We start from the raw sequence: 27,751 nt of genomic DNA on the forward strand, positions 1-27,751 counted from the left end.
CCAGGAGGGAAGATCTCAAGCACAATCATTAAGAAGTTAATGTGAAGGAATAAAGCTTATCATTATTGAACACACTCTAAAGTAACTATAGCTCTAGAGCACCATAGCCGCCACCGCCCGGCGTCTCAATGACTAGTCTCTCACCAGGCTGAACGAACACAGAATTCTTTCCTCCTATTGAAATCTGTGTGCCATCTGTCCGCACCCATGTATTGGCTCCCCTTCTTCCTTCGCCTCCACCCTCCATGCCATATGGAGCGAATGAACGCCTTTCTGATAGCATAGCTGCCGACATCGGGATGCGGAACTCGACGTCACGCACCAAGCCATCGCCACCGGGATTCTTTCCAGAACCTCCGCTATTGGGGCGCAGACCGAACTGCTTCAGAATCACGGGATACCGTCGCTCAAGCGACTCTGGGTCCGTGATTCTCGTATTGGTCATATTCGTGTGAACTCCACTGGTACCGATCCACGTCGGTCCTGCGCCTGCACCTCCACCAATTGTTTCATAGTAACCAAAGCCACCCTCGCCGTCGATGCCAAAGGTGAAGTTATTCATGCAGCCTTGACTTGCAGCGCAGACTCTGAAAGCTTTGAAGATGACATCTACAATGCGTTGACTAGTCAACACATTGCCTGCGCATACTGCCGCATCGAACTTGGGCCGGAGCAGTGAGTTATCAGGGATGACGATGTCAATTGGTTTGATGCAGCCATGATTCAGCGGGATGTCGGCATCGACCATGCAGCGCAAAGCGTACAGTACGGAGGAATTGGTGATAGCTGGCGGGGCGTTCCAGTTACCATGTACTTGGGTGCCCGTGCCACTGAAATCGAAGACCGCCGAGCCGTCCTCGCGGATGGTTACTTTGAGCTGGATGGGAGTGCCGTCATCCATATGATCGACTGCTGCTATTTCCGTCCCGCTGAACTTTGGAGCAAGTCGCTTGAAGAGGTTGCGGATGGCTAGCTCGGCAGCGTCTTGGATGGCGCCCATGTAGGCTTGGACGACGCTCATGGTGTACTCTTTGATCAACAATCGCACGAGTTGAATACCACAGTAGTTTGCGGCGATCTGTGCTTTGATGTCTGTGACGTTTTCTTGGTAACACCTTGTGCCGCTGGAGTTGGGGTACTTCGCCGGCTCAACACACAAGATCCGATAAAGTTCGTCTTCTGCAATCTTGCCGTCTCTGACGATCAAGATCGAATCGAATACCGCGCCTTCTTCCCACAGGAACCGTGAGTTTGGCGGCATAGAACCTGGTAGAATTCCGCCAACATCGGCATGATGTCCGCGCGACGCAGCCCAGAAGATGATCTCCTTCCCTTCCGCGTCAAACACAGGCGTGGTCAAAGTAAGATCAGGGAGATGAACACCTCCAAAGCGAGGCGAGTTGGACAAGAGAACATCACCGTCTTTCAGCTTTCCTGCCCACTGCTTGATTTGCGATTGCACGGCAAACGCCATGCTTCCAATCATAGCAGGGACATGAGGTGCATTGGCGACCAGAGAACCATCGGGGCTGAAGATCGCACAGCTGAAGTCTAACCTCTCCTTGATGTTTGCACTCACACTGACATTCTGGAGAACTCGACCCATCTGCTCTGCGATACCGAAGAAGCGGTGGCGGAACACGGAAAGTTGTATCGGGTCGATTTCGGACGCGCTCAAGGATTGCTTTTGCGAGTCTTCGACGGTCAGGACAAGGTTGTCGCCGGAGAGGACTGCGGATGCGTTGGGAGATACAATGATGGTCTGGGTCTTGTCGACAATGAGTGCAGGCCCAGCCAATGTTGTGCCTTGTTCAAAAGTGTCAAACACATAGATTGGGATATTAATCCATCCACGAGAAGCGAAGTAGACGTCCTTTGACGAGCTAGGCTTGGGAGCATGGATGGACTTTTGAAGTTTCGACGAAGATGAATCAGTGCTGCTCGACGAATTCTCGTATTTTCCAATCGCTCGCACGCGCACTGTGTCCACGAAAATGGCTCTGTTCGTGGGAGTGAATCCGAACTGTTGGTGATGTGCGTCGATAAACTTTTGCCGGGAATCGACGCCCTCATCCGCGTGGATCATCATAACCGTCTCGCTTCCATCGTATCGCATGCTCAAGAATTTGTGAGCTTGGACAATCGGAAACGCTTCCATTGATGGGTGACTTTTTGCTGTCTCGGCCAGCTCGTTCAATTGTTTATAGATTGAATCGGTGGCCGTATCGAGATCTTTGACGCATGTTCGCTCTTCTTCATGTACGACATCAGCCAATCCAATGCCATATGCAGATAGAATTGAAGAGTATTTATGGATGACGACTCTCTTAATTCCAAGGATGTCTGCGATTGCACAAGCATGCTGGCCACCGGCTCCTCCGAACGATGCAAGGTCATGTTTCGAAGCATCGTGGCCCCTCGACTCAGTCAAAGACCGGATAGGACCACACATGGCTTGATTGGCGACTTGGATGAATCCGTCGGCAACCTCGACCCATGAAAGAGACTTGCCAGTATCAAGATTTATCTCCTTGGTGAGCTCTTCAAACTTGGCCAGAACGATGTCTCGATCAAGAGGCTGATCCTCGTTAGGACCGAAAACGGATGGAAAATGCTCAGGAATCAGCCGCCCGAGTGCTAGATTGGCGTCGGTCACGGTGAGAGGACCGCCATTCCTGTAGCAAGCGGGGCCAGGGCTGGAGGAAGCGCTTTCAGGGCCGACAGTCATTAGACCATTTCGCCAGGCAAGAATACTTCCTCCTCCAGCGGCAATGGTACTGACATCGAGCTGTGGGACGTGAATTGGGATTCCCGCAGTTGTTGTTTCAAAGACATGCTGTAGATCACCATCGTACCGACTAACATCCGTACTTGTGCCGCCCATGTCAAAGCCAATGACTGGAATTTTGTTCTCTTTGTCATAGCAGGTTTCGGCGTAGCCAACTACACCTCCCGCAGGGCCTGACAAGATGGAGCGTAATCCTGAAAGATCTGAAGATGGCACAAGACCTCCGTCTGATTGCATGAACTCAATTCTGGTTTCAGCTCTGCTAAGTTCGGGGAAACTGGCAGTAAATTGATCGAGATATTTTGTTATTTCCGGAGTCAGATATGCATCCACGACTGTTGAGTTGCCTCGAGGGACTATTTTCGACCTTTGGGAAACTTCGTGTGAGAGTGAGATATTGGTGAATCCAATCTTTGAAGCAATGTCTCGGATTTGGATCTCATGCTCGGGATATATGTATGAGTGCATTAAGCATACTGCGATGGATCGGTAACCTTGGTTGTAGACATCCGATAGGTATTGTTGGACGGCGGGCACATCGAGCGTCTTCATGACTCTTATGCTCTCGCCTGAGACTTTGGTAACTATGTCTGGGACTTCGGGATATTGCATGTTCAGTTTCCTCAACTCTGAATCTGAACATGTTGTGGGTACAACTCTTTCATCCACCTCGAAAACATTAGAGTACAACACCTCTGCTCGCTTGATGGATAGATCGAACATTGCAGGTCGGGATTGGTTGCCGATGAGAAGGATATCTTTGAATCCTTTTGTCACCAGGAATGCGGTTCTCTCTCCTTTCCGCTCCAACAGAGCATTTGTTGCTACAGTGGTTCCCATGCGAATCCATTCTGAGGTAACCACGTTAGCACAATTTTGAGTCCGCTACAATGATGTTTACTTGCCGACATTGCTGAGATCCAAAGCTGTTCCTCTTGGAATTGGCTTATTCTCAACCTTCTCCAACACCTGTCTAATGGCCTCCGTTGGTGCATCAGGATAATTCTTCTTGTCAGAAGACAAAATCTTGATTACAATGTCGGCCTGGCCTTGCACACGAGCGATGCAGTCGGTGAATGTGCCTCCACGATCTATGGAGATCCTCACTACTGGCTTTGTAATAGAAGGCATTTCGAAATGAATTTTTAAAAAGAAAGAAAGTTGAATTATTCCAAGAGCATCACTATGCTTTCGCCAACAAGATGATGATCAGACCACTTATTGATAATGAAGCTCCAGTTATTCAACCCATCGTTCCGGCATTGAGTTCCTTTAATTCTATTACAATCATACGGATAATGGCTCATCTGACTATGTTCCATATCGGAGAGCTCCACATTGCCCTCCGCGTTACTATTCGCATTGTGAGGGGTAGAGATGGTGGCGAGAATGTGGAGGCGGAGTATGTGGTGCTCCACATCCGACAATCGTTTGGCCGGGGAGCGAGCAATCGTCTGTACACACAATTGCTCACGCTATCTCACCCCGCGTTGATCGCGCATTGGAATAGTTGGTGGGAGGCAATGCGAATACTTAGTGTGCTTGTCCTCTTGGTTTAAAAAAAAGTACAAGATCGTGCTTCCATCTCAAACTTTCATTAATTGATTCATTTGGCAAACGTTTCGCCATTCAATTGATTCATTGCCAATTCCTATCTCTATTGCTATTAGCATCACAATCAATCCACAATGGGTTCCATTTCTGTCGACATTCTGCCCGACGCGGTACCAGTAGCCCAATTCAACAAACCAAAAGTCCTGAGCGAAGTCAAAGAAATCCACCAAGAAGCAAATGGACTCAAAACGCCTTACAAAATCGTGGAGACTCCTAGCAGAATAGGTCGCAAGCTCAAGATCATTGTGGTCGGTGCCGGAGCAAGCGCCATCAACTTCGCACATGAAGTCCAGGAGAGCACACTTGATCTCGATCTCGTATGCTACGAGAAGAACCCGTCGGTTGGAGGTACTTGGTACGAGAATAGATACCCTGGCTGTGGGTGCGACATTCCATCAGTCAACTACCAACTTTCGTGGGCACCTTCGCCGGACTGGCCATCCTTGTAAGTTCAAAAGTTTCCGGCCCGAAACACCCAACATACTAATCCAGATCTTAGCTATTCGAGTGCTGGTGACATCTTGGCATATTTCAAGGGCGTTGTTGAGAAGTACAATCTCATGCAATACATTAAACTCAACCATCAAGTCGTTGGAGCAACTTGGAATGAGCAAGAGCAGCGCTGGCATGTCAAGATTCAGAGGGGAGACGATCTTAATGATGTGATTGAGGATAGCGCCGATGTCTTCATCAACGCCAGTGGAGTTCTGAACAAGTGGAAGTGGCCTGCGATCAAAGGCCGTGAGACTTTCCAAGGACCAATGCTACACAGCGCGAACTGGGATGATTCCATTGAATTGAAAGGAAAGCGTGTCGGTGTTATTGGTTCTGGTTCTTCAGCCGTGCAAATCGTGCCTAACATTCAGCCAAGTAAGTTTCTTTTTCGCATAGAAGCTTGAGTCTCTTACTGATTTGCATTAGTTGTTGGGGATATGAAATGTTTCATCCGGAGTCCTGGTTGGGTAACAGCGGGTTTCGGCCAGAGATTCGCTGGTAAAGGCGGTGCGAACTTCAAATACAACGAAGAACAAAAAGCGATCTTAAAGAATGACCCTCGCAAATATCTTGCGTATCGCAAAAAGATCGAATCTGAATTGAACTCGAGATTCAGGTTCATTTTGAACGGTTCCAAGGAGCAGCAAGAAGCTAAAGAGGTATGTGGAGTATCCGGAGCTTTGCTATGGCACAGACATTAACATGATACAGTATGCCGACAAAGAGATGCGCAAGAAGCTTGCTTCGAAACCAGACATCGCCGATGTGATAGTCCCAAAGAACTTCGCTGTTGGCTGCAGAAGGCCCACTCCCGGAAATGGCTACTTGGAGGCTCTCTGCGAAGACAACGTCAGCGTAGTATCTCAGTCCATCGAGCAAATCACACCCAAGGGAATCAAGACCAAGGACGGCGTCGAACACGAATTTGATGTCATTATTTGCGCAACTGGATTTGACGTTAGCTGGCGACCTCGCTATCCTACAATTGGACGCGGCGGCAAGAGTCTGAGTGAGGAGTGGAAGGAGATTCCAAACACCTACCTCTCCATTACAGTTCCTCACTTCCCGAATTACCTAATCTTTAACGGACCATTCGGACCCTACGGACACGGAAGCTTTTTGCCCATTACCGAGCTTTTGGCCAAGCATTTCATCAAGATTTTCACGAAGATGTCTTACGAGGCTATCACATCATTTGATCCAAAGGTCGAGGCAGTCGAAGATTTCATCCAGCACCGCAGACAATTCTTGCCACGTACCGCATGGTCTTCGCCTTGCAGCTCATGGTTCAAACAGGGTACGATTGACGGAGAGATCATGATGTGGCCGGGATCGCGCATCCATTTCTTCGAGAACATGGACAACCCCAGGTGGGAAGACTATAACTTGAAGTACACGACTTCAAATAGATTTGGCCATTTTGGTAATGGCTTTGCTGCTAGAGAGTTCGATGGGCGCGATCTCAGCTGGTACCTTGGGATGTTGGACGGAGAAGACACTCAACAGGAGCTGCCCGATGAGGAATTCAGTGAATTCATGGCTTAGATAGAATGCTTTTGGCAATTAAAGCGGTTTTCTTACTACAATTTGCACCTGTTAAGTGAGAAGTGATAGAATCTGACCTAGTTTCAAATACCAATTCTTTGCGTTGTTGCATAGGGAATGTATCAATCTGAGGTAGTAGAATCATCACATGTGCATATTGGCAATGTATAATGTCCTAAACTGGAATTAATGGTTGCATCAAATGTCCAGAACCCCAAAGTAATGCCGGTTCAATTACGTGTTCTTCTGGATCTTATGTCACATGGGCATGGCCCCAGTTTTTACAGTTACTCCACGCCGATAACGATATCGAAAGGAATTAAGCAAACCATCTCCGCTCCAGTCGGCACCTCCGCATTTGATCGCTGTGTGGAGAAATTGAGCGCACGCTAGACGATACGTGCTCCACTCGTGTGCTGAGACGGTCCGGTGGATGGGTAGAACGTGGACGCGTCTCCGACATGCGGAGCTCCACATGGATATCTGTGCCGGTGGAATAGGTGTTACATCCGGTCAAATTGGTAGGTAGTATTCATTGATATATTGTAAGATTCATCGCAGTAACAGTAGGCTGGGTCAGACACGGATCATAAAGCTGGTGCTCAAGTCAGAGTCAACATCCTACGATAGCAAGCACTACGAAGAATCCACAGACTCAGGATCAACCAACGATAATAATGGCGAAATCAGATAGCATAGCATTTATTGGCCTAGGCGCCATGGGATTCGGCATGGCTACGAACTTATTGAAGAGAGGATACGATGTCACAGGCTTCGACGCCTGGGGTCCAACGTTAGAACGATTCAGAGCAGCAGGAGGGAAAACTGCAGCGACTCCAGCAGAGGCCGTACGAGGGAAATCCATCATCATAAGCTGTGTTGCAAACAGTCAACAAACACAATCCGTTTTCTTCACTGGCAATTCCCGTGCATGCCCGGAGCTGTCGTCAAATGCAACCGTTCTCGTCGCATCCACAGTTTCGAGCGCATATGTTCAAGAATTCTCTCGCCAACTGATAGCCGAGGGCCGCGAGGATGTGTTTCTGGTTGATTGCCCGATATCTGGAGGAGTCCAGCGCGCGGCGGAGGGAACGCTGTCAATCATGGCAGCTGGTTCAGATGCGGCCATCGGCAAGGCACAAAACATTCTCTCCGAAATGTCGGCCGAGAAATCGCTGTACATCGTAAAAGGTGAAATTGGAGCGGGCAGCAACATGAAGATGGTCCATCAAGTTTTGGCGGCGATACACGTTCTAGCAGCATGTGAAGCCATGGGATTCGCAGACCACCTCGGCTTGGACCTATCCCAGACAAGAGAAGCGGTCCTGAAATCTGATGCTCAATCCTTCATGTTCGACCACCGTACGCCTAGGATCTTTACCAACTTTCAACCCGTCGCAAGCGCGTTGACCATCATGCTGAAGGATATTGGCATCATTACGTCGGAAGCAAGGCGCTGCAATTTCCTTGCACCGATGTCAAGTATAGCAGAGCAAGCTTATGTGACTGCGTTCAGGCAAGGATACGGGCGCGATGACGACAGCGGACTCATTAGGATTTACACCGGTGATGTCTCGACAAAAGACGGGAACAACTCTTCAGAACTGGGTTCGATTGAGGAGCGACTCGCCTTGGTCATTGCTTTGCTGAAAGGCGTGCATGTATGTGCAGCAGGGGAAGCTTTGGCGTTTGCGGCTCATTTAGGTTTGGACCTCAATCAGGTATTGGATCTTTGCTTGAACGCAGCGGGAGCAAGTCGAATGCTAGAGCAGGTCGGGCCGGAAATTGTCAAGAAGCTCACAGGGTCTGATGTATCAAAGAATAGTACGCAACTCGACATCATCGCCAAGGAGTTACAACATGCAGTAGAGAAGGCGAGCTTTGTGAAAGCTCCGCTGTGGTTGGGCGCTCAGGCCAGTAATCTCCTTCAACAATCAAAAGGGGGAGATATTACAAAGGTATGGGGTCAGACGGTGTAAGAAGTTTTATCGAATGTTCCCAATTCAAACTATAGAGCCTTTAATATGCAGTACACAATTCTGAAACGCAAAAGTATGGAGCACTAACGCATTTGATAAAGTTGAGATCAATGGTCACCACAGCTTAACCTTTATTCGCATAATATCAAGTTTGGACAGTAATGTATTTGAGATAAAACTACAAGCTATTACTACAAAGTACCGTCCCTCTTCTTACAAAAGTCCGAGAAGAAATCAAGCCCTGCATCATGTCGAATGGCGCCATACATTGAACTACTATCCAGTGGCCGATCCGGTTGCAATTGACGAGCCTTCTCCATATGCGCCAAAGCAACTTCGCTAACTTCGAGCCTGGTGCCCGCCTCCTCCGCACATTTGAGCGCATGTTTTGCGTCCTTGATGGCAAGGGAGACGTCAAATCCTGCCTTTCCGCCCGGTGGAGGAGCATAATGGCCTTGCGTTACTCGCTTAGAATAGCTCTCTATGACAGGGCCAAACATATCTCCGATCATCTTTTCGAGGATTTCTGAACCCAATCCGGTCTTCTCCGCAAAAACATGTGCTTCTGACATTATTTCCACGAAGGAGACAACGCAGATGTTACCTGCGATCTTTAAAAGACTTGATTTGGACACTTGGTCGCCCATGTCGATGATTGAGCGTCCCATGACGCTGTTTAGATAGGTGGATATCTTCGACTTTGCACTTTCCGGGCCAGCGGCGACGAAGATAAGCTTTCCAGCCTCAGCCATAGGGGAGGCACCGAATACAGGAGCTATTGATACGTGAGTGGCAATTTTTGTAATGAGGCAGCAAGCTAGAACTCACCTGAAACAAATTCAGCGCCTGCTTTGCTCATGTTTTTCGAAATGAGCTCTGATGTATCTGGATGAACTGTAGAGCAGTCCACATATATCTTTCCACTGATATCGCCGGATGCGATGATCTCATTTGCAACTTCTAGCAAGACCGCGTCATTGCTCACCTATCAATGTTAGTGTTTCGTTCGAATAAGCTAAGCTGAAACTCGCAGTACTTACGCAAGAGAATATTATATCGCATTTCTTTGTAAGTTCACCGACTGACTCGGCAGGAATTGCGTTTAAAGCCTTCAGGGAGTCCCCGCGTGAAAGTGTGCGATTGGTGTATATTAACGCCGGGGAATTTGTTTCATTGAAATATTTTTGTAAGTTCTTGGACATGGCAATGCCCATGGAACCAAGGCCAATCCATCCGACTTGTGGGGAAGCCATAGCTTGTTTCTGTGATGTGGTATGTAGGTAGATTTCTGTGTTTGTGCAAACAATAATTATGAATGACAATAGTGGCACTACGGAGTACACGGGACGGGGACCAATATAGCTTTCTCTATTCAATACTTCTAGTAAGACTGAGTACCGGCTTTACATACATTCCCCAACACAAAGCCTCCTATGATAACCGAACTCGGAGAAGGTGCCACGAAGATGGGGTTTTACTAGTGGCGACTATGTGGTGCTCCACATGCTCGTTCGCGCACCAGCCTCGGCGCCTCATTTCGAGTTAGATCGTTCATCATCTCGGCCATATTGGTAGAATTATGGGATTTCAGATCATTGGTAGTTGAGAAGTTCCCAAACGTGCAATCATACAGGGTACTATGACCACGCGGCAGAGTAGTCGATCAGGAGGGGAGGGTGTACATACATCACGACAATCAACCACAATTAACATAGTATGCCCAGTAGTGTATAATCAAAACTTTTCTACATTTGAATTTATCTGACATCAACTCCCGGTTTCTCTAACGTATCGCGAAGAAAAAGATCTCAAGATACACGTACGTCGACACACAATGAGAATCTTCCCAATCATAGCCCCAACAACTCCACCTCAGGCTGACTTCGCCGCCTCAGCAAAATCCTAGCCTCCGGATCCGTCCCAAGCATAAAGCCATTCTCCATCCGCTTTGGCGTGTACCCGTCCGCGAACCTCCACTCATAATCGATGAGCAGATGGCACAGCGCAACCTTGAGCTCGTTCGACGCGAAGAAGCGCCCCGGGCAGGAATGCTGGCCGTGTCCGAAGCCCAGATGTGCCGGGCCGGTGGCCACGAGGTGCGCCTTGGAGTCGAGGCCGGGCTGTCCGCGCATGCGCTCGAAACGATGCGGGTCGAATGCGGAGGGATTGTCATACACTTCGCTCGACGCCATGCCCGACGGGCCGAAGGAGTCTACGGCGCAGCGCTGTCCCTTTGCGAGGGTGGAGCCGTCGGGGAGTTTGGTAGTGCGTGTGGCTTTCCTCTGCATCACCACTTGCGATTGCGTTAGCTTCATGAGTTTTTGACGAGAGGAACGCGGACTTACGGGTTCCAGCTGGCCTAACTCGCTGGGACTCTTTGAGGACGCTATCCATGAGCTTCAGGTTGTAAAGCGACGTCTTCTTCCAGCCGCCTGCGCTCAACACCTCGACGATCTCTCTGCGGAGCTCCTCGACCAATTCTGGGTGCATCGCGAGGTTCTGCATGGTCTCAGTCAGTAGGTCAGTCGTAGTGTGAATCGCCGCCATCGACATCCCGAGCTGGCACGACACTACATCATAAGGGTCTCCCTTGGCTTCCTGATCGAGCCAGTCGATTGCATCGTTGAAGTCTGGCACCACCTTCCCCTCTGCCTGGACACTTGCTCGCAGCTTCCTGCGCGCTTGCACGGCAGGGAGGATGAGTTTCCTTGCGTCCGCGAGCTGCTGTCGAATCGAGCGGCACTGCGGCAGAAACCAGTGGACGAGACTTCGCAGACTTCTCGGGAAGATGCGAAGCACGAAAGCCGCGATGAAAGAGTCGACGGTGTAGTTCTTCGTGATCCGCAGCCACTCTTCGTTGCGGCAGAGCTCGGGTCCCAAGAAGACTCTGGTGGAGATCCTGGCAACAACGTCGAGGATCTCTTCGTAGACTTTATACTCCTTCCAATCTTCGGCCCCATCAGCTTCGTGGTTCGCACGCATGCATTTGAATGTGTCTCCTTACCATTAGAAACTCCAAACCTTTGTTTCAATGCAAAGTCCGTTTCCCTCGACAAAGGCTCCGTGATCTGATCTGCAAAACACACCCATTAGCGCCACGCACACAACCACGGGATGATGCCGCAAGGACGATGTCATTCATACTTAACACTTTCGTCAACTGCTTCCTAATCACCATATTCGTAATCTCATCCTCTCTTCCACCTCTGAACGCCTCGAACCCCGGCACGTACGCATGAAAATCCTCCTCGACCGTTGAGGTCAAGTCCAAGTCTGGATTATTCCGTATCCCCTCGGCGAACGTCGGTGGCAGGACGAGGAGATCGCACGTGTCGGTGATCAGGTGGTATGGTTTCCCAGGGAACTTCTCTCGACCTTGAGTGATCAGTCCGCCGGCGGTGTTGTTGAAGTCTATGCGGCGCTGCAGGCCGATGATTTCGAAGCCTGAGGGGTTGAGGACAGGGCGGGAGGAGGTGGGCTTGCGGAGGAGGTGGCTGCAGGCGAGGATGGAAAGGGCGAGGCAGAGTATGAGGTAGAGGTAGGTGCGAGTGTCTGCACCGAGGGGAAGGGCGAGCGTCCATGGCGAGGCGGGAATGTGTAGTTCGACCGTCTCCATGTTGGTGATGCCAATGTAAGCGTATGAAAGTTTCGAGAGGTCACGGCGAGTGTGAAAAGAAGTGTATTGGAAGATTGATTTCCATTTCCAAGGCGAACAATCTATTATATACATTACATCCCCATCCCGCAAGGAATAAGACACGTCCGACATCCTGATACCAGTATACTTTCTTCGGTCGGCTGGCCGTCGTTGATGAAGCGTGCTCCAATCAGAGTCACCACTTTATCAACCAATGCTTCGGCCGCACAATGTCCATTCGCCGCCGCCGCCAATGCAGGGTTAATCAGGGGCACATGCAAGCTTCCGGCAGTGGCTGCGGGAAGGATGATGGGTCCGCCGTGCATTTCTCGGGCGTCTTGGAGCCGCGGATTCCGTACACGCTCCGGGCCCGATGGCCTTGAATTGTGGACTAATCGTATACGCGATGACTAGTTTCACGCGAACGGCGAAGTCGATAGGGGCTGTTGGGCACAGGGTGGTTCTCTGACGAGTACGGGTTGGCTGTTGCTAGACGTCACAACAAGCTCTACGAGGCATAGCAAGAGCCTGGGTGATGGCACGAGACTCCAGATAACCTTTCGCGGCACTATCAGTTCACAACGGATGTCTTCAGCAAAAGGCTGGTACGATGTAACAAGACATTTGGGCGCTATAGAAACATTTGATATTTGAATCATCCGTGTTGAACGACATATTGAACATCAATAAGTGAAGAATCTCTTGAGTGTAGCGGGGTTAAAACTGCAACTACACGACTGGAACCAAGAAGAGAAGATGTGAGTGTATCATAAGATCAATACAAGCAAATGCAAAGATAGACCTATTGTATGCTGGTCTATGTAATTGACGTCGAAGCCATCGATCGTCTGACAAAAATAATGAAATGCGCTTGAAGCACGCTCTACTCTTGATTCTAGAAGCGATCCGCGACGAGAAATGAAAAACATTAAAATAATACCCAAAGACGAAGACGATGTAATGGCTGATGCCCAATTAAGGAAAGTGCAACAAGATTCGAACTGAAATGCGACCTTTCACTACAAGGCCTTTGGTGGTTCTGTCTTCTCTACCTTCTTGTTCCTCGGGACTCTTGCCAACCAATAGAGGAATATAGCAGCCGCCATATTGAACACAATGAAGCTGCACAGAATGCCCCAGTCTCGCCAACGTTTCTCATAGCTGATGCCGACGCCTGTCAAGAACTGGTTGGTGTTCTGCATTACACAGTAACCACAAGACTCGTTGCCTGACGCCTCGAGGTTCTGGACGTAGCCGCCAGCCAATTGGAGATAGTCCTGGAGATATTCACCACATGTCTGTCCTTCTGGTGCGAAGAACCTCTGGAACTCGTCCTCGGCGCAGTGGACTGGAGCAGCGCCAAGCGTGGCGGAGAGCAAACTGGATACGAGATACGTGAATGGGTTGACGCGGTACATAAAGATCCAGAAACGCGGAAGCGCAGTTGGCCCGGCGAGAATACCACAGAATGCGTACACTGGAATAAGTTAGAACCACTTGCTCGGAATGGGGGATGGAAAAGCTTTCTTACTCATGATGCCGATGAGTGTTGCAATAGAGGACGCAATCTCCTCGGATTCAAGTCCAGCAATCAGCATGTGACCAAAGCTGCTTGCAAACAGAAAAGAGCTCAGAATCACTAAGAACGAAAGGAACCCTCGGGAGTGAACTGTGTTTGTGTATTCGGCATTCTGGTAGAGACCGATTGGGTAGTACCATACAAAAAAGGACAACACGGCCATGATCTAAAGGTGGTGTGAGTAAAGCGACTGATGAAGTCCAATATCATGTCTTACCGTGTTCCATGCAAGCTCTACAGTGATTTGCGAGAGGATGAAAGCTTGCCAAGAATAGGCACGGGATTGTCGCTCTCTCGCTTCGTACATCGTTCGCTGGGCTACAAAAAGTGGTAAAATCTGGGTGATGAGGATGATTACGATGAAGAGAAATATGAAGACTCCGAACATCTGATTCTGGAGGCCTTGGGTCGTGTTCTCTTCCTTGAAAAACGAGAAGCCAATGAACAGAGCCTGGGCATGTTAGTCAATGGTCTGGTACCGACGTGAAAGAGATCGATTCTTACATTGAAGACGCAAAGAATGGCCTTCGAGAAGATGTAGGATGGTGTCCGCCAGTATTGCTGGAAGACCCTCTTGCCAACTTCGAGGAACTGAGATGTGAAGGGCATGGCAAACTCCTTGTAGCTTGATTCATCTGCCTCAGTAACAGCAGATGGTTCATTAGCCAGCCCTTTAAGGCGGGCAAGTTCACTTTTAACCTCTTGGTACTCCTTACTCTCCCGCCATACTGCCGGCCAATCGATATCAGTATGTGCACCAGGAGCAGCACCTATAACCTCTAGCATGTACTCGGCAGGATTGACTCCAGGCAAGCAGCCCTTCCCGCCATTACGGTGGAAATAGTCAAGGAGCTTTTGAGAATTGGTCCCGATCTCACCAAAGTAGACTGTTTTGCCACCTTTCGCAAGCAGAAGGAGTCTATCAAATCTTTGGAACAGCATAGCAGACGGCTGGTGAATAGTGCATAGGATAGCCTGGCCGCTCTTTGTAAGTTTCTCCATCAAATTGCAGATGTTCCAAGAAGTCTGGCTGTCAAGGCCAGACGTGGGCTCATCGAGGAAAAGAAGAAGTTTTGGTCGAGCTGCAAGCTCAACGCCAATTGTCAAACGCTTACGTTGCTCTACATTGAGCCCTTCGCCAGGGACGCCAACAACAGCATCAGCGTATGGTTGCATGTTCAGCATCTCGATAACGTGGTCCACGTACTGGAGCTTTTCTTGACGAGAATACTGCGGGGGCTGTCGTAGAAGAGCGCTAAAAGCAAGAGCCTCACGGACCGTGCTTGTCGGGAGGTGCAGGTCTTGCTGCTGCACGTAACCAGTCTTGCGTTGAAAGGAAGAGTCGCGCTCTCTTCCGTCTACGAACATCCCGCCCGTGATAACACCAGTCGTCGTGCGGCTTGCGAGTACATCAAGTAGCGTAGTTTTGCCAGCACCCGACACACCCTATGTCAGAATTAGCACAGATCAAGGAGGAGTAAAGTCACTACAGTGATGTAGCGTGCTACAAGAATTTACCATCAATGCTGTCAAAGTGCCGGGTTTGATCCAGCCGTCAACGTGATCCAAAATGACACGCGGCTCTTTCTTGATTTGAACCTCGTAGCAAACGTCCTCCCAATGGAATATAGAAGTATGCTTTTGTACCATTAGGTCGGCAGATGTTGAACTGTCGTTTTTCTCGGCCAGTACAGCTGCAGCTGGTCCGGTCTCTTCGTCTGTCTGCAAAGCCTTGTTTTGGGCCTGCTGCATTTTGCCCCGTCGGAACACTAGCACCTCTCCTTTGGAACGCTCAGAAGCCACGACCTCGGACATCCACAACTGCAGTGCGTACAAGAAGATAGTCATGGCGACAATGATGCCAAAGTTGCGCCACTTGTTACTAGGGTCGTACGAGAAGGCAGTCTGGAGATAGGCATTTCCGCTAACCATGGACTCACCGGGAACAGATCCTTTGACAGAACATGCTCGCTGGTCCGGGCGGATGTCCATGTATGCAGGTCCAGACGGTACGTACGATGCACACTCAAACTTCCTGCCGTCAAACTCATTGATCATGGCAGATTCAAATCCGTACGAAATGGGGTTCAACCACCGTATCCACGAGATCCATCCACGCATATACTTGACAGGGAGCGCGAAGCCGGTATAAAGAATGAGGACTAGGAGGATGACAGAAGACGGCGCGAGGGCTTGAGAGATCGTTTTCGTTATCGACGCGAAGAAACGGAAGAAGGCGCTCATCTAGCCACTTGATTAGATCTATGCATTGTCTCAAGGAAGATTGTCCACTTACAGCTAGAGTCATAGTGAAAGAGACTAGGAAAAAGAAAAAGAAATGACCGGGATCGCGCCGCAGGTTGGACATGAAGTATAATGTGAGGTTCATTAACAGAGCGTTGACGAGCTTGTTAGGCAAATCCACAATCATGGACGCAAGTGACTCGGCGCTAGGATGATAGAGCGCGTAACGATTATGCTTTTCGACCACGTTGCGTTTCGCGTAGAGAGACATGATCTCTATCATAGACCCAAATCCATTGAGCAACACCATCATGAAGATGACTGCTCCACGATTGTAGAACGATGCTGTAGTTGACTTGAGGTTATAGAAGATGCTGGCCAAAATCAGAGCTTCGAAGAAATTGTTGATGACCATGGCGATTAAGATACTGGGATCGTTACGGAGCTTCAGGACCTCTCTCCACATACAGAGTTTAACTTGACCCCAGTAGGAGAGTGTATAAGGGGAGTTTCCGCGCTGATTCTTTGACTTCTCCAGCTTCCTTGCCGCAGCAAAGGTCTGCGCATCGTGTCCATGGAATGGATGGGCTTGGTTATATGCATCTATTTGGGCAAGCAGCGTCGCTCTCTCGGCACTGTTTTTCCATCTCTGCGCAAACTCTTCTGATGTCCGAGGAACCATATTCTCAAAGCCATTCTTGACGACACGTTCAGACGCACTGGTCATACTGGTAAGGAAGTCTGGCGTTGTCTGACTTTCTGGACATTCGAATCCCATGGCCTCGAAATAAGCCTTTGCATCTCGTGTGCTTCCGAAGAAGATTTGTCGACCTTGGTATAAGACAGTGACCTTGTCAAAGAGCTATGCGGGACTATATTAGCATACGCGGTAGGAAACAAATAGAGAAGTCGACCCATTGGGGAACTCACGTCGTACGCAGCTTGAGGACTCTGATAGATAGCGACTAGAGCCGTGCTTCCAAAGACGTCGCATTGGGTTCGAAGAGTCTTGCAGAACTCGACAGCATTAGCGGAGTCTAGGCCACGAGTGCTATTATCCCAGCACTGCAGTGGTGCGTACGATAAAGCAGCTTCAGCAATTGTGACTCGCTTTCTCTCGCCACCGCTGACACCGCGAACGAAGTCGTTACCAACACGCGTGTTACGGGTATGGCTAATACCGAACATAGCCATAATGACGTCGCGAAGATGGCAGGCATACTCCTCACGCGACACATTACCAGGAATATGTCGTGGAGTTCTAGCAAGGGCAGCAAAGTATAGCGTGTCTCCGACAGTGACCTCAGGGAAGTGGTTATCAACTTCGGCAGTGTAAATAGCTTCACCTTTGTAAGCAGTCGACATTTCCTTAGGAGCAATGCCTTGGTAGTTCAGCAGAGACTGTGACTCAACAGTAAAGCCGTATGTATCGCCAGCAATTGTTTTGAGTAGCGTGGAACATCCACTCCCTGGAGGACCTAGCACACACAACTGCTCTCCGGGCAAGATTAGACCATCCATGTTGCGAAGAATCTGGATGCGAGATTGCCCGCGCCCGAACATTGCTGGGAACTTGAGAATGGCATTTCCAACACTGCTTTGAAAGTCGGTCGGCGAGCCCGTACCCACGACATTCAGATTCTTGAAAGCAACACCAGCAACCCGAGAAGGGGCTGCCTGGTCTGCATTATATCTAACGTTGTAGAATGCCCTGGCCCAGTCTTTGGCGCTGAAGTTGTCACTCGCAGGATCGAGGCGGCTGCCCTTTTCGGCCGTGAAAGGGTTTTGGTGATGAGACTGCACAGACTGATTGGTAAACTTGCGGGCCAACTCGCACACTTGGACAGCTGGTTCTGCTTCTGTAGAGGCGTCGTTGGTGCTCGCACTCGAATCAGTCGAGTTGTCGTGGTCGTGATTGACCAAGACACCACTCTCGTGCGTAAGTGATTTAGGGGAATTAGGTAGCATGATTGAGACGAGAGGAATAGGAGATCAAAATAACAACAAATGAAAATAGAGGCAAGAAGGCCGTACGAGAAGCGTTGGACGAGAGTGCAACAGAAGAAGCAAATGAAAAAGAACGAGAAGAAGACGAGTGTCAGGGGCCGGAATGCAGCCAGAGGAAGCGAGGTGGAGGGGAGAGACATCTTTTGAATCGTACTTATTACTTTATAATTTGAGCAATCGAGAAAGCTTTCTCTACATTCACCTCCCTTCACAATCTCCTCACTACTAAGAAGAGGAACAAGGCTTGGCGTCCCGGGGGTGGGGCGGAACCCTAGGTTCGGGACCTTGATCGCCGCGGATCCCGGTCAATCCGTGCGGCCGGAGCGACAACCCGGCGGCCGCAGACGAGGTCTTAAACCCGGGCTCCCCCCAATTACACTGTACAACTACTTACAGTGTCGTGAAAATTACTATACAGTGTAGACGTTATACACTATACAGTATACACAGTAACTAGGTAGTCATCGCAATTGCGGAACCACGGCTTCCGTCTCTGAAAATGAAACTTGCAGTATGTTGCCTTCCATCCAATCACCGAGCAGTTGACCTGAATCAGGACATAGTGCGCAAGATGCAAAACGAAGAAGGTAGGGCGTTGTAAATCGCATGTCCATCTATGATCTGTACGCCTCTGACACGGCCGCCTGGTTAGATCAAGTGCGACAAGGCAGAAGGCGCATGCCACAACTGTGCCATGGCCCAGGCCAACTGCGTTTACCTTGAACGCAGGCCGAAGCCCCGGATCATGCAGTGAGCTCAATGGCGGCTTTCCAAATGTGTGATCCCTCAATGACGCGCATTCGTAGGAACAGCGTTGGCACCCTTAGTCGACGCCTTGAGATGCTGGAGGCTCGTCTACGGAGGACGGAAGGCGCTGCCACTGCTCCTCCATCCAGTGATTCTCCTAGCCTTAGCCATTCAACGTCGCCGGCTGGATCCGAGCCTTTTCCTGTCAGCGGTTTTTCTCATGCTAGTAACGAAAATGACTGTAGGCTGTATCGCGAGGACCTCGAGTGTAAGCAATTGCTGAATCGCTGCAGCCTTCATCTACGACCTTGCGAGCCATGCAAAGCACACGTTCGAACAAGCCAACGCATCTCGCCATGCCAGCTCAGTATGCACACCATCCCTCCCGGGCGCAGACAGTGCAATACGTGACTTGAGCGACGCTTTGGAGCAGCTCGCAAATCTCAAGGTTCGAGCCAACCCAAGCGAACCTGGCTGCCATGAGCTCTCTATCTCACGAGACATAGCAAAGGCTTCCGTCAAGGGTAGGTCAACATGCACCAGTATCCCCATGGCTGTCTCATCTTCATCATCCAAAGCGATAGCAAACTCCAAAGCTCTAACAACAGCACAATATTTGTTGCGCCGCTGACAGATATCCTTAGACTTCCTGGATTCTCTTTCCTTTCTATTCGAGCCTGGATCCACCGCAGGGCCTTTTGATGTGTCCATTCTGCACTTCATGCCCGAGATCGTACAATCGCCCCATGTGCAGATCGATCCAGTCATGCGCGTGCTGTACTACAACGCTTTGTATTTCGGCTTGCACCGGCAAAGTGTCGGACAGGTTCAGGAGCAAGCACAGGCAGCCTACTACAAATGTCTCGAAGCCGTTCCGCAGTGGCTCCATGTTGCACGAGGGTCGATTCCAGATGTATTCACGGCCTGCTTTACGGTAGGTCAATATTTGTCCCTTTGAAAGCCGCTAATGTGTCCTTTATGACGCTGACGAGCTATTCAGACTTGGCTCGCCATTAATAATTTTGACTATCAGCTGGCGTGGAAATTCCACTGCCAGTCATGTCAATTTGTCACAGCTGCGGGTATCCACCGTCTAGATATGCTACCTGCCCAGAGCCACGAAGAAGAAGATCAGCGCAATGCGTTGCGCTGCATTTACTGGCATGTTCTACAGACCGACTTCCTCTTCAGGATGTCTTATGGGAAGCCTTCAGCCCTTCCACGATCTACAGACACAGTCAATCCGCCATCACTCCTTACTAGAGCCGCACCACACCCCAGCCGTTCATCCACTGCCCTCTACGTCGTTTGGTTTAGATGTACCCTCATGACCAAGGATCTGTTCAAACTGATCGACAGTCGTGCGCCTGGCGACACCTCCGACGACATACCTCGAGAGGTGGATGAGTACTGCAGGAAACTTGAAGATTTGCTTGCTGAGTGGGACCTTGTACGTATTCGTAATGCCATGATAGTAGCTACCATGACGCTGACTTCTCTGGTCGTACTATTTCAGGAAGGGCTCGCAAAATCTCCTTCTGAGTCGTCTGCATATGCCTACTTACTTGCCGATCTTGCCATCACCATACATATGAGCATCATGGGCGTCAAGCGCATGATGCGTCGGCCCCAGGATAGGCAGACAAGCGATAGCGTCTCATTGAGAGCTGCCAGGAACATTGTGGGCTTGATCTTACACTTCAGCCCACAGCCTTCCACCATGATGTGTGATACAGTGGGCTTTGCCTTCACGCAGTAAGTGTCCGAGCTCGCCAGCTTGTTGCAATCGGGGGACCACTGACGTTCAGCTTCAGCTTCATCAGCTTTTACCCGTTTTGCGCCGTGTTCGCCTTATACGAGCATGTCTTCACTTCTGCGGGCTCAAAAGAATGTGAGGCAGATATTCAAGCTCTCGAACGTATCGGAGCTGTCATGGAGCGGGCTAGCAACGTACACACTGACTTCGTTTCGCTCTCTCGTATTTTCAACTCATTGAACAGGATTTCAAAGATTACACTCGATGATCAGCGCCGAAACGCAGGCGCAACGAGCGAGAATTATCCAGCAGCGGCGCCCGGCGCTCAATCGCAAATCTCTCGCGACCCAATCTCCGATATGGAGACTGGGACTACGACAGATCCTCAAAGCGCGCAGCAAGAGCCAATAATGCCACCCCTACAGGGGGTGGGTGCTCTCCAACCCAGAATGCAAGGAAGCTACTTATCTCACTTTCCTGGAGACGGATCTGGAGGTTTAGATATTCAGATGCATGGGACAATGCCAAGTTTCGAAGATGGCTTCGAACCACTCAGTCTAGTGCGGGCTCTGGAATCGGACATTATGGAGAAGAACTGGCACGATGAGTGGTGGGAGGTTGACAATGTGCCATGTGACACACCAGAAAACAGCAACATGACCTTTTGAATCGGCTTTTAGGGAGTTTGGGGATGGACCAACTGCAAAGGAGGTGGGTCAGGGCATCGTGAGGTGTCAGTTGCTTGCAATAGCCTCCACCCTTTCGGCTACAGTCTCGAGCATGGCTGATTAGATACCCGGTATCTATGACTGATTGTGGCGATCTAAAAATCTCTTGTATTTACTAGATACTTGTATTTTGTATTTTGTACTAGGTTGATCTATCAGCCCATCGTTGCTACGACAAAGCTTACCCATGATAAGCAATGAGTTAGTGCTTTTTTAAGTTATCTGCGTGCATGCAGCGATAATCAATTACGCAGGACGAAGACTCTGGTAGCGATAGGCTACTAACATGTCTGGTTTGAGAAATCAGTGTCAAGGCTTGCCATTGCTCTCATCAATTGCAGTGTAATTCAAGTGAACATTTTCCCATTTCCAATTGCCTAATGGTCATGCATACAGTTACAGTGAAAAATGCCTGCGAGAGAGGAAGAAACTTTAACCCTAGGCGCGATTGACATCACTTACTATTTACAGTAGACCCGGAGCGCAAACTGCTCCACGGCCGCCGCAAACCACGGAGGCCGCAGACACTCGGTAGCGCAGAATGCAACCTATCCACCCGCCTAGAGAGGGACCTCTGGATGCCTCCTTTTTTTCATGTTGGATTTTCCTTTTTTGTATCACCCTTCAGAGAAAAACATACGGCTTGGTTCCAGCTCACGGTTCTGCAGTGCAACTCCGAGTCCAATCAGCTGATTCACTCACACAAACCCAGTCAAAGATGTCGACTTCGCCTGGTCCCACGGCAAAAGACAACCAGTGCTACACCACTGGAACCAGTCATGCCAACACCTACGCCCAAGCCGAGCCTCAGAAAGAATCTGCCGATCGACTCCTGGAGTCACTTGGCTACAAGTCTGAGTTGAGGCGCAATCGATCGACGGCGCAAGTAGCATTCATGTCCTTTGTTTTAGCCTCAATTCCTTATGGACTTGCGACACAGCTATACATACCAATCCTCGGCGGAGGTGCTGTGACCATCATTTGGGGTTGGCTGGCGGTGTCGCTCGTCACTATATGCGTCGCGTTGTCTCTTGGCGAGATTACGAGTATCTATCCAACGGCTGGAGGTAAGGTGATGCCATGTCACGTCTGGCCCGCAAGTCGAGAAAACAACCCCAACGCATCTATGCTTTCGGTCAGATTAGCTAATTATATAATTCTCAAGGTGTCTACTACCAGGCGTTTATGTTGGCGCCCCCATCATGGCGTCGCCTTGCCAGCTGGATTTGCGGCTGGCTGTACACTGTAGGTACGATTACGATTACTCTATCCGTCAATTTCGGAACGGCTCTATTCTTCGTGGGCTGTATCAATGTCTTTGAATCGAGTCCGGGGATTGGTATCTTCCAGCCAACTACCTGGCAGCTGTACCTCCTCTTCTTTGGCATAACACTTGTCTGTAACGCGATATCGAGCCTGGGAAATTGTTATCTCCCAATTCTAGATGTATGTTCCCTTCACCATGCCCTTTGGATTTCATGTACTCCGTACACATGTATATTACATATTGACAACGACGACGAACCAGACAGCAGCCATCTTCTGGACATTCGCCGGCGTTATAGCCATCACCATCACTGTCCTCGCTCTAGCCAAGAACGGCCGCCGTGATGCAAGATACGTCTTCAGCGACTTCGAACCTCACTCCGGCTGGCCCTCAGGCTGGGCGTTCATGGTCGGACTGCTCCACGCAGGCTACGCGACCTCTTCCACCGGCATGATCATCTCCATGTGCGAAGAAGTCCGCGACCCATCTCTGCAAGTCCCAAAAGCCATGGTCGCCACCGTCATCATCAACACCCTCGCCGGCCTCCTATTCCTCATCCCCTTAGTCTTTGTCCTCCCGGACCTCTCCTCCCTCATCAACATCGCACAACCCTTCCCGGTCATCGTCAAATCCGCCGTCGGAAGCCCCGGCGCCACCATCGCGCTCTGCCTCCCCCTCCTCGTCCTCTCCATCCTCTGCGGAACCGGCTGCACCACCGCCGCCAGCCGCTGCACGTGGGCGTTCTCCCGCGACGCCGCCATCCCCGGCTCACGGTGGTGGAAGGTAGTGCATCCGACGCTCGACGTCCCGCTCAACGCGATGATGCTCTCCATGGTATCCCAGCTCCTCCTCGGACTTCTCTGGTTCGGGTCCACCGCCGCGTTCAATGCGTTCTCTGGCGTCGGGGTCATCACACTCACGGCCGCGTATGCAGTGCCCGTTGCGATTAGCCTCTTCACTGGTCGCCGGGCCGTCGCGCGTGCTAGGTTCAATCTCGGGCGGTGGGGGGCGGTTGTGAATGTCGTTGCTCTCGGTACGTATGTTTGTTGCTTCGTGTTGTCGTCTGTATAGAGAGCAGCTTGTTGACTGACTCCTGAAACAGCTTGGTCGTGTCTGGCGATGCCGCTGTTCTGCATGCCGGTTTCTATTCCCGTCACTGCGACTACGGTTAACTACGCTCCAGTCGTCTTCGTGGCGGCGACGCTCGTCTCGGCGTTTTGGTATGTGGTTAAGGGGTATCGTGATTATCAGGGGCCGCCGACGCAGGCATGTGAGGACTGATGATGGGGGAGATTGCATAGGAGAGAGTGAGTCGTCCTGGAATGTCAACAGGACTCGTGCCTGTTAGCATATTGATTTAGTAGTGTCCTGCTCATTAATTGTCTTCTGTAGTACCTTGTTGAAAACGGGTAGACATCTATCAAGAATGTTCTCTATAGAACTGTTTGCTGGCTACAGTATACTCTTAAATTAGACATAAAAGCTATGTGAAGCTATCAGGTGACCAGCCCGATGTGCCAACCCTCTGTAGATGAGAATTGCCCAATTATTAAATCGCAGTCATTGTTGCAACGTGTATGTCAGTATGGGGTAGTTAGCATATACATTTCCATTTCCATCTCTGGCCTAGTCTATCTTCTTCCCCGCGACAATCTCGGAGCCGCACCCGTGCGGGTCGTTTATCTACCATTATCTGTCCACGACTCTCCATTATACAAGACGACATGTCTTCTACTCTATACAGTAAACATTTTTAATGACCGTCAGGAGATGCTCGCAGCACTCAAGAACAAATGCAACGGCTCCAGATCTCGCCGATGACTAACTACTGATTGATTTCAAGTTTCATTCTGATGCAAACAAGCTCCCTGAGGACTCTATGTTGGCAGTAAACTTATCCATAGGATCAAACCGAAGAACTATGGCGAGATCAGTTCGAAGAGCTTGGAGATGTCTCGAAGATATCAATGACTGCTAACGAATGATATCACACGGCATGTCGTTGAATCAATCCACAGATGATTGGCCGAACGCTGCATATCAACCTGCATATGCATGCGCAATGCACGCGATAGCAACGACAGCTGGAGAGAGAAGAGACGACATGGCACCACGAATATCAAGGACCCTATATCAAGCGTTGCGAATATACCTGAACTGAACCGCACATCGAACCATCCAGACATCAATCCAGCGCTTTGAAAAACCACCCCTCGTTCCTTAGACTCGACATCCCCAGGCCTCTATCAAACCACCATCACAACCTCAAAAATGGACATTAACACCACAACCCTCACCCTCCTCCTCACCATCCTCCTCCTCCCCATCCCAACCTACCTCATCTACACTCGCCTCCTCCACCCACTCTACCTCTCCCCCCTCCGCCGTATCCCCCTCCTCTCCCCTCCGCTCTCCCACCCCGTCCCCCTCCCAGCAATCCACGCCGCGCACGCCCATCACGGCCCCATCGTCCGCCTCACCCCCACCACCCTCTCCCTCTCTTCCCTCTCCGCCGCGCGAACCATCTACATAACCCGCGGCGGGTTCCCCAAGCCCCGATGGTGGGTCGACCAGTTCATAACGTACGGGGTCGCGAACATGGTTTCCATGTCCGGCGGGGCGCGCGACAAGGCGCATGCGGAGCGGAAGAGGAGCCATGGGGCCGTGTATGCGAAGAGTTTCCTCTTCGGGCCCGGCGCAGCGGGCGTTGAACGGATTGCGGGGAGGGTGTTGGCGAGGGTGAGGGGGGTGTTGGATGAGGTTGTCAAGCGAGAGGACGGAGGAGGGAAGATGGATGTGTATTGTTTTAATGGGGCGGCGAGTGCGGAGTTTGCGATTGGGTATATTTATGGGGATGGGTTTGGAGGGGGTGGGAAGGGGGAGACGGATTTTGTGGGGGACAAGGGGAGGAGGGAGGAGTATTATGGGAATCATGGGAGGTGGTTGAAGGGGGAGGAGGGGGCTGCGGAGGCGGAGAAGTGGATGGAGGGGTTTGGGACGATGTTGAGGGAGGGGACGGAGAGGGGGGTTGAGGATGGGAGGAGTGAGGGTGGAGTCGTGTTTCGTCAGTTGAGGTCGAAGGGGATTCGTGACGATGACTTGTCGAGTGAATTACTGGATCACTTCGTGGCGAGCGCGGAGGCGACAAGGACGACGTTGACGTATCTTGAATGGGAGGTCTCGAAGCGGCCGTCTTTGCGGGAACGTCTTACGGAGGAATTACGCTCACTGTCAAGGAGGGAAGATACAGACGTTCCGGATTTCAAGCAGCTCGATGCGCTGCCCCTTCTCGACGCCATCTTGACGGAGACGCTGCGTGTCTACACGCCCACGCCAGGCCCGCAACATCGCATCACGCCTCCCGAGGGTGCAATGCTCGAAGGTTACTTCATCCCCGGTGGCGTGGAAGTCAGTGTCAGTCTGTCCGTGCTACACAAGAATCCGGAGGTCTTCACTCGTCCGGACGTCTGGGATCCAGACCGATGGCTGGTGGACGACGAGGAGAAGATTGCGGAGATGAGGAATTGGTTCTGGGCTTTCAGTAAGGGGAGTCGGATTTGCATTGGGAAGGATTTTGCACTGATAGGTAAGTTGTGGAAGTTATTGATGTTATAAGCGAGGATATCCTGAACTGACTGGGTGGTTTTGCAGTGTTGAAATTTATCATCGACGCGATATATTCAAGATACGAGACCGAGATCGTCGAAGATGACAATATGCAGCAAGAGGACCGATTCCTGGCGGGTCCTGTCAGTGAGAAGTTGGTGCTCAAGTTCAAGCATTTGCGCCGATGAGAGATCCATTCGGAGGCTTTGAAACAGGTTTTTTTATGTTCATGGTGTCATGATATGTATGTAAGTAGCCACAGGAAAAGATCCGATGTACTCTCTGGTCCTGTTGTTGAATGGACAGGGTTGTGTGGAGTAACAATCTACATGTCGGATGGATGTATCTATGTACGTCGCGGTATATACTTCGCTCACGTCCGAACTCACACCAGTTTATACCATCTCCTCTTCTATCAACACCTCTCCATTGACCCTCAGACTCAAGGATGCAACGTCGCCTGCCACAAACCCTGTGCCCTCTGCCCGCCAGCAACCAATCCACAAGCCCCCATAAACCCATAACTCCACCCGGGCACGCCGCCCGTCAAATTACTCAAATGCAACGCCATAGGGAACCACGCAGACGCAATCATCGCATCCATCCACCACTTGCTATCGAACCTCTTATCCGCCGCCTCGTACTCCGCGACGCCCTTCCCGCCCTCTCCCGCAACCCTCTCCGCCCTCTTCCTCCTCTCCACCTGCGCCTCCCTGCCCAACCTCAAGAACTCACACGATATCCCCGCCAACCAAGCCCGGTACCCGACAAGATACACCTTCTCCGTCGCCGGGTTGCCCCGATTCAACGCCGCGATGACGCGCTTCGGAACCACGCCGTTGTCCGCGAGGAAACACACGTTCTCGAGCGCCTGGTACGTCAGGTAGGACAGACACTGGGTGATGGCGATGCCGTGCAGGACTTTATCGGCGCCGGGCTTCGGGCCGTTGGACAGCAGCGTGCGGAGCCATGCGTAGAGGGGGAGGGTGCCGAAGAGGCGGAGGGTGGTGCGCGCGCGGCTGATGAGGGCGGCGAGGGCGGCGGCGCCGGTGGGTGTCGCGGACACGACGGCTGGGATGGGAGTGTAGGGTCGCGAGGTGAGGTGCGAGATGAGGCGGCGGGTGAGGGAGGTGAGCGCATGGGACTTGGATTGTAGGTGGATGATTAGGTAGAGGGTATAGTTGAAGGTTGAGAGGAAAGAGGAGAGGCCGCCGGGGCTGGCTAGGAGTCTGTCGGGTGAGGAGAGAGGTTAATGGGGTGTTTGATGTGGGATTGAAGGGGATACATACTTGTTCAATCGGAGGAGCAAACGGTCTATTTGTGCCAATGCGGATGGGCTGCTTTTGGGGGGATTGCTGCTGCTGGGTTTGGAGACATCGCCTGCCGCGGTGGAAGGTCGCTCTGAGGGCGAGGTGTTGGCTGGCGACAGTGACGATGTTGTTGCTTTCGCAGAGGGCGCACCGGGCTCAACGTTGGTGTCTGCCATGTTTCTCACGGTGATGGGGTGTGAATGTAGGGTGTAGCTGTCACTCGATCGTCCGTCACTTTCTGGGATGTATGGAGCGGAGAGGGAGTGTACGAGGGTCAAATGGGATTCACGGTAGGTATGTATGAACGTGTGTATATGGTATGTGTATGTAATTATGTCGAAATGAATGAATAATGCGTAGAGGAGGAGACGTAAGTAGGAGTAAGTCGGCGGAGGTCATTGGGTTAAGCTTCTCCGCATTAACTCCATTCCAATCACCGACTCCCACGC

The 27,751-nt window shown here is 50.8% G+C and overlaps 10 protein-coding genes across 10 annotated transcripts; 5 read left to right on the forward strand and 5 right to left on the reverse strand.

The window, feature by feature from the left end:
* Positions 1-85: 85 nt before the first annotated feature.
* Positions 86-3,919, reverse strand: BU24DRAFT_475055 (hydantoinase; the record flags this gene model as incomplete). Its single annotated transcript, XM_033532883.1, has 3 exons — positions 86-1,029; positions 1,060-3,639; positions 3,694-3,919. The coding sequence occupies 3 exons, from the start codon at positions 3,917-3,919 to the stop codon at positions 86-88; spliced, it is 3,750 nt and encodes a 1,249-aa protein (XP_033376947.1).
* Positions 3,920-4,261: 342 nt separating this feature from the next.
* On the forward strand, positions 4,262-6,466 carry BU24DRAFT_456142 (putative dimethylaniline monooxygenase). The gene is made up of 4 exons (XM_033531421.1): positions 4,262-4,847; positions 4,902-5,272; positions 5,324-5,556; positions 5,609-6,466. The coding sequence occupies exons 1-4, from the start codon at positions 4,477-4,479 to the stop codon at positions 6,440-6,442; spliced, it is 1,809 nt and encodes a 602-aa protein (XP_033376948.1). The 5' UTR covers positions 4,262-4,476; the 3' UTR covers positions 6,443-6,466.
* A 323-nt stretch (positions 6,467-6,789) lies between these two features.
* Positions 6,790-8,421, forward strand: BU24DRAFT_445408 (uncharacterized protein; the record flags this gene model as incomplete). Its single annotated transcript, XM_033530692.1, has 2 exons — positions 6,790-6,963; positions 7,023-8,421. Exon 2 carries the CDS (start codon positions 7,120-7,122, stop codon positions 8,419-8,421), a length of 1,302 nt encoding a protein of 433 aa, XP_033376949.1. The 5' UTR covers positions 6,790-6,963; positions 7,023-7,119.
* Positions 8,422-8,612: 191 nt separating this feature from the next.
* On the reverse strand, positions 8,613-9,674 carry BU24DRAFT_402836 (6-phosphogluconate dehydrogenase; the record flags this gene model as incomplete). Its single annotated transcript, XM_033525542.1, has 3 exons — positions 8,613-9,196; positions 9,250-9,406; positions 9,462-9,674. 3 exons carry the CDS (start codon positions 9,672-9,674, stop codon positions 8,613-8,615), a joined length of 954 nt encoding a protein of 317 aa, XP_033376950.1.
* Positions 9,675-10,244: 570 nt separating this feature from the next.
* On the reverse strand, positions 10,245-12,037 carry BU24DRAFT_445410 (ent-kaurene oxidase; the record flags this gene model as incomplete). The annotated part of the gene is made up of 4 exons (XM_033530693.1): positions 10,245-10,714; positions 10,767-11,369; positions 11,426-11,489; positions 11,597-12,037. The coding sequence occupies 4 exons, from the start codon at positions 12,035-12,037 to the stop codon at positions 10,272-10,274; spliced, it is 1,551 nt and encodes a 516-aa protein (XP_033376951.1). The 3' UTR covers positions 10,245-10,271.
* A 1,040-nt stretch (positions 12,038-13,077) lies between these two features.
* BU24DRAFT_402841 (pleiotropic drug resistance protein, ABC superfamily) lies at positions 13,078-17,849 on the reverse strand (the record flags this gene model as incomplete). Its single annotated transcript, XM_033525543.1, has 7 exons — positions 13,078-13,535; positions 13,590-13,803; positions 13,855-14,088; positions 14,142-15,083; positions 15,156-15,881; positions 15,934-16,743; positions 16,812-17,849. The coding sequence occupies 7 exons, from the start codon at positions 17,847-17,849 to the stop codon at positions 13,078-13,080; spliced, it is 4,422 nt and encodes a 1,473-aa protein (XP_033376952.1).
* Positions 17,850-18,287: 438 nt separating this feature from the next.
* Positions 18,288-21,272, forward strand: BU24DRAFT_429207 (uncharacterized protein). The gene is made up of 9 exons (XM_033529681.1): positions 18,288-18,399; positions 18,452-18,475; positions 18,541-18,638; positions 18,695-18,876; positions 18,929-19,159; positions 19,280-19,569; positions 19,636-20,085; positions 20,152-20,390; positions 20,450-21,272. The coding sequence occupies exons 1-9, from the start codon at positions 18,388-18,390 to the stop codon at positions 21,057-21,059; spliced, it is 2,136 nt and encodes a 711-aa protein (XP_033376953.1). The 5' UTR covers positions 18,288-18,387; the 3' UTR covers positions 21,060-21,272.
* A 502-nt stretch (positions 21,273-21,774) lies between these two features.
* BU24DRAFT_475067 (polyamine transporter TPO5) lies at positions 21,775-23,667 on the forward strand (the record flags this gene model as incomplete). The annotated part of the gene is made up of 4 exons (XM_033532884.1): positions 21,775-22,186; positions 22,285-22,565; positions 22,648-23,419; positions 23,489-23,667. The coding sequence occupies exons 1-4, from the start codon at positions 21,838-21,840 to the stop codon at positions 23,665-23,667; spliced, it is 1,581 nt and encodes a 526-aa protein (XP_033376954.1). The 5' UTR covers positions 21,775-21,837.
* An 846-nt stretch (positions 23,668-24,513) lies between these two features.
* On the forward strand, positions 24,514-26,402 carry BU24DRAFT_497810 (cytochrome P450). The gene is made up of 2 exons (XM_033534302.1): positions 24,514-25,972; positions 26,038-26,402. Exons 1-2 carry the CDS (start codon positions 24,658-24,660, stop codon positions 26,178-26,180), a joined length of 1,458 nt encoding a protein of 485 aa, XP_033376955.1. The 5' UTR covers positions 24,514-24,657; the 3' UTR covers positions 26,181-26,402.
* BU24DRAFT_497811 (uncharacterized protein) lies at positions 26,193-27,693 on the reverse strand. Its single transcript, XM_033534303.1, has 2 exons — positions 27,282-27,693; positions 26,193-27,221 (listed from the first exon to the last, which is right to left on the reverse strand). The coding sequence occupies exons 1-2, from the start codon at positions 27,476-27,478 to the stop codon at positions 26,435-26,437; spliced, it is 984 nt and encodes a 327-aa protein (XP_033376956.1). The 5' UTR covers positions 27,479-27,693; the 3' UTR covers positions 26,193-26,434.
* Between the last annotated feature and the right edge of the window lie 58 nt (positions 27,694-27,751).

Source organism: Aaosphaeria arxii (assembly GCF_010015735.1).
Source record: "Aaosphaeria arxii CBS 175.79 unplaced genomic scaffold BU24scaffold_17, whole genome shotgun sequence".
In the NCBI taxonomy this organism is placed as follows: domain Eukaryota; kingdom Fungi; phylum Ascomycota; class Dothideomycetes; order Pleosporales; genus Aaosphaeria; species Aaosphaeria arxii.

Excerpts from the sequence above, each read along its gene's own strand:
- BU24DRAFT_497810 (XM_033534302.1), top strand. The coding sequence starts at position 24,658 with ATGGACATTAACACCACAACCCTCACCCTCCTCCTCACCATCCTCCTC. Across the intron at positions 25,973-26,037 it reads GAAGGATTTTGCACTGATAG|TGTTGAAATTTATCATCGAC; the intron begins GTAAGTTGTGGA and ends GTGGTTTTGCAG.
- BU24DRAFT_497811 (XM_033534303.1), bottom strand. The coding sequence starts at position 27,478 with ATGGCAGACACCAACGTTGAGCCCGGTGCGCCCTCTGCGAAAGCAACA. Across the intron at positions 27,222-27,281 it reads TTGCTCCTCCGATTGAACAA|ACTCCTAGCCAGCCCCGGCG; the intron begins GTATGTATCCCC and ends CTCACCCGACAG.
- BU24DRAFT_456142 (XM_033531421.1), top strand. The coding sequence starts at position 4,477 with ATGGGTTCCATTTCTGTCGACATTCTGCCCGACGCGGTACCAGTAGCC. Across the intron at positions 5,273-5,323 it reads CGTGCCTAACATTCAGCCAA|TTGTTGGGGATATGAAATGT; the intron begins GTAAGTTTCTTT and ends GATTTGCATTAG. Across the intron at positions 5,557-5,608 it reads AGCAGCAAGAAGCTAAAGAG|TATGCCGACAAAGAGATGCG; the intron begins GTATGTGGAGTA and ends AACATGATACAG.
- BU24DRAFT_429207 (XM_033529681.1), top strand. Across the intron at positions 18,476-18,540 it reads CAAGATGCAAAACGAAGAAG|ATCAAGTGCGACAAGGCAGA; the intron begins GTAGGGCGTTGT and ends CCGCCTGGTTAG. Across the intron at positions 18,639-18,694 it reads CCGAAGCCCCGGATCATGCA|GAACAGCGTTGGCACCCTTA; the intron begins GTGAGCTCAATG and ends GCGCATTCGTAG.